Below are 12305 nucleotides of genomic sequence, written 5' to 3'. Positions count from 1 at the left end.
TCAAGAGTTCAGCCTGGAGACGCTGGGGAGACAAATCCCAGTGCCCCAGCCGCCTCCCCAGACCCTGGCACATAAGCAAGGAAGCAAGCGCGCGCGCGCACACACACACACACACACACACACACACACACACACACACAGACATGCACACGCACGTGGATGTGGATCGGAATCAACCAGGCACGAACGTTCAGACGTTCACTCACAGCTCCAGTTCCAGACAGCGACCTCCCAGACCAGCGCACTGCACAGTCACACCCACCAGCACGCACGTGTGTGCATCTCATGCCGTCTGCCAGTGGCCGGGACCAGTCGCCGGGGGCGCCAACATGGGAGAGATTCCAAGGATTCGAGGGGACGGGCGGGCATTGTATGTTGGGGGTGGGGGCATAAAGGGGCACGCGAGGGGGGCTGGGGGTGGGGGGAAGAGAGAGAAATGGGGGAGAGAGGGGGAAAGAGTGTGAGGAGAGACAGAGGGAGTGGGGAGAACGAAAGGGATGGGTGAGAAGTCCAGAAATAGAGGGAAGAGATGAGGGCAGAGAGAGCGCAGGAGAAATGGAGGCGAGAGACGGGGCCAAGAGTGGGAGTGATGGGGGTGATGGGGGGCTTCGCGGGGAGAGGGAAGGGGAGCGAGGATGGGGGGGCTGGACGGGGAGGCCCATCTGGCACAGGGGGGCGGGGTGATGGCGGGAAGCGGGTGTGGCTGCCGGACTCTGGGCCGTGACCTCAGAGCCCCTGGCCCAGCTCAGCCCTGACGTCAGCCCCTCCTCCCGCCCCCGCCCGCCCGGCTCTTCAAATCTCCCCCGAGCTCAGGGGGCAGCAGGGAGACTCGGGAGCAGCCAGCAGGCGAGCAGAGAGGCCGCGGGAGCCGCAGCGATGACACAGGTGCGTGCCGGAGTGTGCGTGGGCACGCGTGAGGCTGCGGCGGGCGGGAGGCCTCCCCGCGCGTTTGTGAGCACGGGTGCTCCTGTGCGTGACAGCGGCCCTGTGAGTTGTGTGCCGTCTGGCCTGAATGCATGTCAGATCCAACCTGCCTGTAAGTCCGTGTGGGTCCGTGGGCCCCGGAGCAGCAGAGAAGAGCAGTCTTTGCGCCACACGTGGTCTAGATTTCTATTTTCTTGTGTTCAGCAAATATTAAGGTGGACCAAATGAAATCGCCCATCTCTGGTCACTTTTCACTGGTGAAAATGGCAATTTCCTATGGTTCAGTCTCAGCTGTTAACCTTGTTTTTTTTCTGACCTTGCCACGGGTGTCTGTGTGTGTGTGTGCGTGCGTTTGTGTGTGTTTGCTGGTGGTGGTGTTCTTATCTGAAGGGCACATGTCCCTGAGTTCACCTGTGTGGCTGTCAGTGGAGGGGGTCTCCGGATCACTAAATTCTACGGGCAGGTGTTTGGGGTCATCTTGTCTGGGTTGTGTGTCCATGGTGACGTGTGACTGTGACTGTTGTTGGGGTTAGGATTCTCCGGACGCCCACCTGTCCCTGGGATCCCCACCATGAACTGGTCCATCCCCAGGAACTCAGGCACAGTTAGGTTTGGGGCAAATGGTTTCAGAAGGAAGATTCCAGAAGAAATAATAACAGTGGTTAATACTGAGCAATTACTAGCACCAGGCTAAAAGCTGTAACTTAACTCTGCCCTAGAGAAACATTAAACAAGCCACAGACATCATTTAAAATTTTCTAGTAGCCACATTAAAAAGGAAAACGAAACAGGTGTGATTAATTTTAATAATAAAATTTTCTTTAACCCATGGTATCAGGAGTCGGCAAACTTTTTCTGTACCAGGCCAGACAGTCAATATTTGGGGTTTTGAGGACCATATGGTCTCCACTGTAACTACACAACTTTGGCATAATGAGGAAGCAGCTGTAGACAATATGTAACCAGCTGTGTGTGGTGTGCCAAGGAAACGATGTTAAGAACGATAACATTTGAATTTCATATAATCTTCTTTATTCCTTTATTTTCATTGAATGAAGTATAATTGATTTACAGGGCTTCCCAGGTGGCTCAGTGGTAAAGAATCTGCTTCCCAATGCAGGAGACGCAGGTTCCATCCCTGGGTCGGGAAGATCCCCTGGAGAGGGAAATGATGACCTACTCCAGTATTCTGGTCTGGGAAATCCCACGGACAGAAGAGCCTGGCTACAGTCCACAGGGGTCACAAAAGAGTCAGACACGACTTAGTGACTAAACAACAAGAAGTTGATTTACAATGTCATGTTAGTTTCAGGTGTTCAGCAAAGTGACTCAATTACATGTATATGTATATATATATATATAGGCTTTTTCAGATTCTTTTCCCATGTAGGTTATTATAAAATATTGTATAGTTCCCTGTGCTATACAGTAGTTCCTTGTTGTTTATCTATTTTATATGTAGTAGTGTGTGTATTCATATAATTTTCATGTCCCACAAAATATTATTCTTGTTTTGACTTTTTTCAACCTTCTAAAAATGTAAAAACTAATCTTAGCTTGCCAGGCTGTAGTGAAGAAGGAGGCAGGCATTTGGTCCAAGAGGCTGTAGGGGGCCTACTCCCTGCTATATATATCAAAAAATTATCATTTCAGTACAAACACATGAATGAGATGTTTTACTTTCTTTTTTCCGCACTCAGGCTTCCCAGTCGAGATGTGTAACACATCTCACGCAGATGCTATATTTTCACTGGAGATGCTTGATCTGCATTTTTAGATTTCATAACATTTAGTTGAAAAAGAAGCTTCACAGATCCTACTTGTTCCAAACATGTGTAAAAGCCTTCCAATAACTGAATTAAGGATCTGTTTTTAAATTTATTTTTGTTTTTAAAAATACTTATCTATTTATTTTTGGTTGTGTCAGGTCTGAGTTGAAGCACACGGGCTTCTCCCAAGTTGTGGCACAGTCAGCGCACGCAGGTTTAGTTCCCCGACCAGGGATCAAACCCATGTCCTCTGAATTGGAAGGTGGATTCTTAATCACTGGTCCACTGGGGAAGTCCCAGTTTCCGAATCCAAACATTTAAATTGAATACAATTAAAAATTCAGTTCTTCAGTGGTACCCGCTGCAGTTCAAGTGGTCTGTAGCCACAGGTGGCCCATTGGTCACGAATTGGACCGTGCAGATCTATAGCTTTAGTGATTCATTTAACTCATAATAAGCCCAAGAGGTGTGAACTGGTGACAGAGGGAGAAGGCAGTTGAGCATAGAGGACGGTGGAGCCAGAGGCTGGAGCCTGAGTGACCCTGGATGAGAGAACATAGCCCCCTGGGTCTCAGTTTCCTCATCTGTAACAGGAAGCATTAACAGTATTCACCTCACCAGGGCTTGGCACGTGGAAGGGGCTAAACCCCCACTTTACAGACACGCAAACAGAAGCACCTCCTTCCCTTCGATTATGAGCTCTGCCAGTCACGGGTACTGGGCATCTGGCCCTGCCAGCCACTCCTCCTGGCTAATCAGTCCTTGGCTTTGCTATCTCTATAGCGGTGGCAGGAAAGATTATCTGTCCCCCCACCCCCACCCCCTGGGGTGCTGCTGAGGAGTAAAGCCAGTAAGTAAGGTTTTGGCTGAGTGACTGGATTCTTAGGGTTCAAATCTTGGCTTCTCTGACACATTTGTGGTGGCCAAAGGGGAAGAGAGGTGGCGGAGGGAAGAGTTGACAATTTGGGATTAGCGGCTGCAAACTGTCATATATAGAATAAACCACAAGGTATAGTTGAGGACACTGTGTTCAATATCCTGTGATAAATTATAATGGAAAAGAATATATATGTTTAACTGAATCACCGCTCTACAGGAGAAATTAACACAGCATTGTAAATCAACTAAACGTCAATAAAAATAATTTTTAATGCAACACCCCCCCCCCCCCGCAAAGAAAACACACAAAGGCTTGACTTCTCTGCTTTCCAGGCAGACCTTGGGCAGGTCGCTGCACCTCTATGTGACTCAGTTGCCTCACCTGTAAAATGGGGATGGGACTTCCCAGGTGGCTCAGTGGCAAAGAATCCACCAGCCAACCCAGGAGACACAAGTTCAGTCCCTGGGTTGGGAAGATGCCCTGAAGAAGGAAATGGCAACCTTCGCCAGTATTCTTGACTGGGAAATCCCATGGACAGAGGAGACTGAAGGGCCAGAGTCCATGGGGTCACAAAGAGTTGAACACAACTGAAGCGACTTAGCACACACGCACGCACACACACAGACACACACACACACACACACAATAATAGTACCCATCTGAGAGGGCTGTTTCGAGGATTCAAATAAGTTAGTTTCTGTAAAACCTTTAAAGCGCATTGCATTCTTCTCTGAGATGTATATTTTCATCACTAGTATCATCTTAACACTAAGAAAGCTTTGTGAGATGAATCATTTTCCCTGTCACTAAGAAGGAGGCAGGGAACCCCTGTTAATTCAACTGGGACACTCCACTGAGTGTAATCCTGGTGGATTTTAAAGCCGTTAAAAACGTGGGCGGAGGGGAATAGCATCAGAAGCAGGGTAAGCAGGTATTCAGCCTTGATAACTGTTTGCCACGTTTACTTTCATGAATGAAAGTAACTTTGCAGTACCCAGGGGATTCTCTTTCTGAAAAGGGGATGTGACCTTTGGCCTGGAAACAAAAGCCAGGAGGGGCTTCCCTTCCCGGAGAGCATCTCAGGACTCTTTTATTCCCCCCTTTCTCTTCCCGAAGGACGTGCCCAAGCCCAGCCAGGCAGCCCGCCACTGCTCCGGGCTGGTCCGCCGGGTGCTGACCATCGCCTTCGCGCTGCTCATCCTGGGCCTCATGACCTGGGCCTACGCCGCCGGCGTGCCGCTGGCCTCCGATCGCTACGGCCTCCTGGCCTTCGGCCTCTACGGGGCCTTCCTCTCGGCGCACCTGGTGGCGCAGAGCCTCTTCGCCTACCTGGAGCACCGGCGGGTGGCGGCGGCGGCGCGGCGCGCGGCGGCGCGGGGGCCCCCGGAGGCGGCCACGGCGCGCAGCGTGGCGCTCACCATCTCGGCGTACCAGGAGGACCCCGCGTATCTGCGCCAGTGCCTGGTGTCGGCCCGAGCCCTAGTGTACCCGCGCGCGCGCTTGCGCGTCCTCATGGTGGTGGACGGCAACCGCGCCGAGGACCTGTACATGGTCGACATGTTCCGCGAGGTCTTCGCCGACGAGGACCCCGCCACCTACGTGTGGGACGGTAACTATCACCAGCCCTGGGAGCCGGCGGCGGCGGGCGCAGCGGGCGAGGGCGCCTACCGCGAGGTGGAGGCCGAGGACCCCGGGCGCCTGGCGGTGGAGGCGCTGGTGAAGACGCGCCGGTGCGTGTGCGTGGCGCAGCGCTGGGGCGGCAAGCGCGAGGTCATGTACACGGCCTTCAAGGCGCTCGGCGACTCGGTGGACTACGTGCAGGTGAGTGGGAGGCGCCCCCGCCGCGTCTGTGACCCGAACACCCCCATCCCACTTCCCTCGGATCCTTCATTCAACCTACAGATTGGAGTGAACCTCTCTGCTTCCTTTATTCATTCATAGTGTCTTTCCTTCCTTCCACCATTCATATTCCCGTTTATCCATCCAACCATTAGGGAGATTACTCATTCATTTATCCATTCAGTGAAGAGATTTCTTCCTCCTTTCCTTCCTTTTTCATTCATTCATCCATTTGATGCAGAACCTCTCATTAACCCACTCATCCATCCATGTATCAATCCATTCAACATATTCATTTACCCATTCAATACAGAATATCTCTGTCCTTCTTTCTCTTCCTTCTTTCATTGTATCTTTTCTTCATCCATTCATCTCATCATCCACTACAGAGATCATTCATTCCTTTATTTATTCATCCATTCTCTGTAGAGGTTTCATCTTTTCTTCATCCAAGGTAGAAATTCTTTCTTTCACTCATTCTTTCATGCATCCATCTGTCCATCCAGTATGAAGATCACTCACTCATTTACTCATTCACTTAAATTAAGTAATTAAATGTAGAGATTGGTTCATTCTGTTTCTTCATTCATTCAGTGTTGAGATTCTTTAGTTTATCCATCCATTTACTTATCAGTATAGAGATTTATTTACTTCGTCATTCATTCATCCATTCAATGCAGTAATTCATTCACTAATGCATTGCAATAGTTTTTGTCGTTGTCTTTTTTACCACTGCATAACACATTTCCACACATTTGGCAGCTTGAAACAAAATACATTTATTATTATCTCATAGTTTCCATGGGTTAGGAGTCTGGGCAAAGCTTAACTGGATCCCCTGTTCAGGGTGTCATCAGACTGAAGTCATGGTGTCAGTTGGAACTGGGTCTTATCAAAGGCTATGGGGCCCATTTCAAGCTCGTGTTTGTTGGCAGAATTTGTTCTTTTGCAACCGTAGAACTCATAGCAGCTTGCCTTGTCACAACCAGCAATAATCTGACTTCTAGACCCTCTTTTAAAGGGCTCGCATGATTAGGTCAGGCCCACCCAGGATACTCTCCCTTTGATTAACTTAAAGCCAACAGATTAGGAACCTTAATTACACTGCAAAACCCCTTCACCATTTCCAAATAAGGGAATACAGTTATGGGAGTTCTGTATCATCACTTTGGCTATTGGCCATATTCTATAGGTTAAAAGCAAGTTGTAGATCTTGCCCACACACCAGAGGGTATTTTACAAGAGCATGGGTGTGTGTGGGGGGTGGGTGGTCATCTTAAAATGTGATAAGACATTGAACATGACTAAAAAACTCAAGCTATGTTCAGATTGGCTGCAGAGTGTCCAAGCTGGTTCTCGTCCCTTGGGGATCAAGGATGGTCCCTCAATTGCCAGCCCTGTGCAAGGATCTCACCTGAACCTTGGCCCCTTCCATTTTTCAGGTCTGTGACTCAGACACAAGGCTGGACCCCATGGCACTGCTGGAGCTGGTGCGGGTGCTAGACGAGGACCCCCGAGTAGGGGCTGTTGGGGGCGATGTACGGATCCTGAACCCTCTGGACTCCTGGGTCAGTTTCCTAAGCAGCCTGCGGTACTGGGTGGCCTTCAATGTGGAGCGGGCTTGTCAGAGCTACTTCCACTGTGTGTCCTGCATCAGTGGGCCCCTAGGTGAGCAGGGGCAGGGCTGGGAGGGTCGTGGATGGGGTGGAGAAGGAAGGCAGAAGAGGAGGCAGATGGCTTGAAGATGGGATTGAGACTGGAGACAAAGATGGGACTGGAGCAGGAATTGGGGACAGGGGTAAGATTGGAAGCTGGAGGTGGGGATGGTGTCTGGTGGTAGGAATGGTCTGCAGAGAGCATGTGGATGGTGATTGGACTGTGGCTGGGTGAAGATTGGGGAAGGGGATGAGATGGGTTTGGAACTTAAGAACACTGTGCTAGGCTTGAGGCTGGAGATGGGTTTTTTGGATGCGGATGAGTAGATGGTGGAGCTAAGAATGATACCTGATTGGGGATTGGTTTGCAGTCAGAGTGGCTATGGGTCAGGGATGGGACTGGGGCAAGTTTGGGATGAGTGTGGGGTTGAGGAAGGAGGTGAGATGAGAACAGGATTGCGGCTGGAGTTGTCATTGGAGACGGGGTTAAGAATGGGATTGAGATGGTTAAAGATGGGCTGGAGGGCTTTCCATGATGGTCCAGTGGCTAAGACTCCATCATCCCAAGGCAGGGGGCCCAGCTTCCATCCCTGGTTGGGGAACTAGATCCCACATGCCGCAACAAAGTCCTAGAGAAGCTGAATAAACAAATAAAAATAAATATTTAGAGAAAGGATGGGGTTGGAATTGGAGATGAGTTGGGCTGGGGATGGTGCTGGCAACAGCAGCGACTGAGGCTCCTGTGTGCCCTTCCCCCACCCAGGCCTATACAGGAACAACCTTCTGCAGCAGTTCCTCGAGGCCTGGTACAACCAGAAGTTCCTGGGCACCCACTGCACCTTTGGGGATGACCGTCACCTCACCAACCGCATGCTCAGCATGGGCTATGCCACCAAGTAAGCTGAGGGCACTGGGTGCTTGGGTGTGTGCAGGGGCCGATGAGTATCTCAGCAGATGGGTGTGTGCTGCTGCTGCTGCTAAGTCACTTCAGTCGTGTCCGACTCTGTGCGACCCCATGGACAGCAGCCCACCAGGCTCCTCTGTCCCTGGGATTCTCTAGGCAAGAATACTGGAGTGGGTTGCCATTTCCTTCTCCAATGCATGCATGCATGCTAAGTCGCTTCAGTCATGTCAGACTCTGTGCGGCTCGATGGATAGCAGCCCACCAGGCTCCTCTGTCCATGGGATTCTCTAGGCAAGAATACTGGAGTGGGTTGCCATTGCCTTCTCCAGTGTGTGTGTTGGGGATACTCCAAACTTAAAGTAAATCATAGGACCTTGGGGTCTCTCTAGCAAGATTTCAGAGGAGACAGAAAGAAATCATGAGAAACAGAAGGGTCACTTGCATTGAATCATGAGCTATAGTGTTGGACAAAAAGTTCATCTGGGTTTTTCATAACATGTTACCAGTGAACTTTTTGGCCAATCCAATGCACCAAATGAGACACTAGAGGAGAGTGGAAGATACCATAGAGGCAGGGGTGGCCTTTACAGGGAACCACGTGACCCAGTGGGCTCTACCAAATAGGGTGAAGTGAGGGAGGGAATTCCACCTATAAGATACAACATGAAATTGGGCAAGATGGGTCCATCACTGAGAGCACAGACTTCTCAATCTGTGGGAAGAGAAAGACATCAACAGAGCGGGATCAACTAGTTAGAGAGTGAGAAGATTCACGTGAGAGAGGAGGGGAGCTCCTAAACCCCAATAAATGCTTCAGGAAGAAGGGATGTAACTGAAGGAGATTCGGGGGAGTATGGCTAAACCAGGTTTCATACAGGGGAAAGATATTTCTACAAAGTTAGGCCAGTGACAGTGCCAGAGAGAACTTGGGGTATACCAAGGGAACCCAATACCTTTATGCACTTGACAAATATTCTTCAAGTGCCTCCCATGTTTTCAGCTCTGGGGATGCAGCAGCAAACAAAAGAACTGCAAATTCATGCTTACACTGATTGTGGAGATAGACAATAAGTAAAATATAGAAGTAGGAGACATAGCATATTAGAGAATGATACATGATGGTGACGGCTCTTGACAGTCCCTTGGTCTGCAAGGATATCAAACCAGTCCATCCTAAAGGAAATTGGTCCTGAATATTCACTGGAAGGACTGATGCTGAAGCTGAAGCTCCAATACTTTGTGGACACTTGCTGTGAAGAGCCAACTCATTGGAAAAGACCCTGGGGTTGGGAAGGATCGAAGGCAGGAGAAGAGGGGGATAACAGAGGATAAGATGGTTGGATGGCATCACCGACTCAATGGATATGAGTTTGAGAAAACTCCAGCAGATAGTGGAGGGCAGGGAAGCCTGACATGCTGCAATCCATGGGGTTGCAGAGTGTCGGACACGTCTAGCAACTGCACAACAGCACATGGTAAGGTAACATATAAAGCCAGGAAGGCGGATAGAAGTTTCCAGGCAGGGAGTGAAACGATAAATTAGGGTAAGATAGGAATGCGGACTGAAAATAGAGCAGCTTGACCAATAGCAAGGGAGAGAGCATCCGGAGAGGACAGAGAGTTCACGGGGTGGAGGATCCACTCAGGAAAGCCTCCGTGGTCAAGAATCGGGAGCTAAGGAGAGGGGGCCACTGGTGGTTTTGAGCAGAAGGGTAGCATGCTGTTGTAACAGGATCCCTCCCAGCTGTTTTGAGTATGGACTGAGGGAGGAAGAGGATTACCACGGGGGTCACTGAGGATGCCAGCTGGCACAGGGGAAGGAGACTGGACACTGTCAAATAATGCCCCTGGGGACAGAATGGTTTACTCCCTCCTAACAAGCTGACTGCTGGAGGCCACCTCGATGACGTCTCACATAAGTGATTCTAGCTTTGTGGGGACTTGGCTGGAAACCTGGGAGGGATTGATTAGTAATGTCTGCCAGGGCCACAGGAAGGGAGCTTAATGGTTCCCTTGAGAAGCTCTAAGGCACGGGCTACCCCGAATAGGAACAATGCCTGGCTCCTTCCTCACCCTGAGGTCTGCCAATAACAGTATTCGTAATAGATTAGTGATAGTATTAGTAATAGTGTCATCCATCGCAATGATATTAGTAATGCTGAGTTACATTAGTCATAGTAAAAATAGTCGTAATAGCCACCATCAGTTGAGCAAGTACAATATACTGGTCTTAGGCACTTGGTGTTTAATCCTCCTTCAACCCTCATCTATTAGGTAGGAAACATTGTTGATCCCATTTTACATATGAGAGTGAGACAGGCTGGGACCTGGGACCTTTACTGCAGTGCCTGCACCTCAACAAATGCCTCCTCCAGCAACAAAATACAAAGAAACTATAAGGGACTAAAAGTAACCCACACGCATGTGCAGCTGGGGAGACTTACGAACAATGAGATGCAAAACAGCCAAAACTCAACTGCCATTTCTGAGGTGTAAGGAGCAAAACAGGGGTATGGGGCCTGATCCCTGCACAGTGCACCACCAAGAGGGTGGGCAGACCACCGAAACTACCCCTCCACCTGATCTACTGATCGGTTCCTACCCTCATCCCATTTAAGGGACCAGCGCCTCCCCAGCCCCATAGGGGAGGGAGCAAGCAAGGGAACCTGTTACTTGCAGCAGGAGTCCCAGTAAAGGCTTCCCTGAATTCCTCCACCGGCCTTTTAATCAATTCCTGTTGCAAGCAAGGGAACCTGTTACTTGCAGCAGGAGTCCCAGTAAAGGCTTCCCTGAATTCCTCCACCGGCCTTTTAATCAATTCCTGTTGCATAAAGAGCGGCTTCCCAGGTGGCACAGTGGTAAAGAATCCACCTGCCAGTACAGCAGACACGAGAGACGTGGGGTTGATCCCTGGGTCGGAAAGATCCCGTGGAGAAGGAAATGGCAACCCACTCCAGTATTCTTGCCTGGAGGATCTCATTCATGGACAGAGGAGTCTGGCGGGCTACCGTGCATGGGGTCCCAAAGAGCACACACATTTGGATAAAAAGTCCAGGGACCCAGGTGGTTATCAAAACCCCTGAGGTCCAGGAAGAGAAGAAAGAAAGAGAGTCGCTCAGTCCTATCTGATTCTTTGCGACCCCATGGACTGTAGCCCACCAGGCTCCTCCGTCCATGGGATTCTCCGGGCAAGAATACTGGAGTGGGTTGCCCTTTCCTTCTCCAAGAGAGGCTGAGCACACGTGCCCCAGGGGCCATTCCTGGCGCCAATCTGTCCCCGCGGGCTCCAAGGGGAGCCGCGCAAACAGCCCCCGTCCCTTCCCTCCCTCCCAGGTACACCTCGCGGTCGCGCTGCTACTCGGAGACGCCGGCGTCCTTCCTGCGCTGGCTGAGCCAGCAGACGCGCTGGTCCAAGTCGTACTTCCGCGAGTGGCTGTACAACGCGCTCTGGTGGCACCGGCACCACGCCTGGATGACCTACGAGGCGGTGGTCTCGGGGCTCTTCCCCTTCTTCGTGGCGGCCACGGTGCTGCGGCTCTTCTACGCGGGCCGCCCCTGGGCGCTGCTCTGGGTGCTGCTGTGCGTGCAGGGCGTGGCGCTGGCCAAGGCGGCCTTCGCGGCCTGGCTGCGCGGCTGCCTGCGCATGCTGCTGCTCTCGCTCTACGCGCCGCTCTACATGGGCGGCCTCCTGCCGGCCAAGTTCCTGGCGCTGGCCACCATGAACCAGAGCGGCTGGGGCACGTCGGGCCGCCGCAAGCTGGCCGCCAACTACGTGCCCGTGCTGCCCCTGGCCCTCTGGGCGCTGCTGCTGCTGGGGGGCCTGGTCCGCAGCGTGGTCCACGAGGCCCGGGCCGACTGGAGCGGGCCCTCCCGGGCGGCCGAGGCCCGGCACCTGGCCGCGGGCGCCGGCGCTTACGTGGGCTACTGGGCCGTCATGCTGACCCTCTACTGGGTGGGCGTGCGGAGGCTCTGCCGGCGGCGGGCGGGGGGCTACCGCGTCCAGGTGTGAGGCTGGGTGCACGGGACGCTGGCTCCGGGGACGGAGCGGGGTTCCCGGAGCCACGCACTTACTGGGTGACCCCCTGGGCCTCAGTGGCCCTCCTCTGTGAAGTGAGGGGCTCGACCCAAGACTTCTCAGCCTGGACTCTTTTCGGGGGGCGGGCTGGGATTTCTGGGTTTCTTGGGAGGGGTATTTATTGATCAGGGTGTGGACTTTTAGGTGCAGGGCGAAAGGGGTCCTCACAGGCTGTCCTGGGGCCCCTGATTTCTCTGTTCTTATTTAACCTTATTTGTACTGTGTATTAGAATATAATAAAGAATTTTATTTATTTTCT

General features: G+C 51.7%; 1 protein-coding gene across 2 annotated transcripts; it reads left to right on the top strand.

Moving 5' to 3' along the window:
* Positions 1-821: 821 nt before the first annotated feature.
* On the top strand, positions 822-12303 carry HAS1 (hyaluronan synthase 1). 2 transcript variants are annotated; one of them, XM_065926569.1, is made up of 5 exons: positions 822-885; positions 4690-5394; positions 6855-7080; positions 7831-7963; positions 11305-12303. In XM_065926569.1, the coding sequence occupies exons 1-5, from the start codon at positions 877-879 to the stop codon at positions 11978-11980; spliced, it is 1749 nt and encodes a 582-aa protein (XP_065782641.1). In that variant the 5' UTR covers positions 822-876; the 3' UTR covers positions 11981-12303. The 2 variants fall into 2 exon arrangements, with proteins under 2 accessions (XP_065782641.1, XP_065782642.1); XM_065926570.1 differs by having other exon boundaries at positions 843-885; positions 4554-5394.
* The last annotated feature ends 2 nt before the right edge of the window (positions 12304-12305 follow it).

This window comes from Muntiacus reevesi, chromosome 2, assembly GCF_963930625.1.
Source record: "Muntiacus reevesi chromosome 2, mMunRee1.1, whole genome shotgun sequence".
Taxonomy (NCBI): domain Eukaryota; kingdom Metazoa; phylum Chordata; class Mammalia; order Artiodactyla; family Cervidae; genus Muntiacus; species Muntiacus reevesi.
Note: the sequence above shows the minus strand (reverse complement) of the source record. Positions and strands in the feature narration are given on the sequence as shown.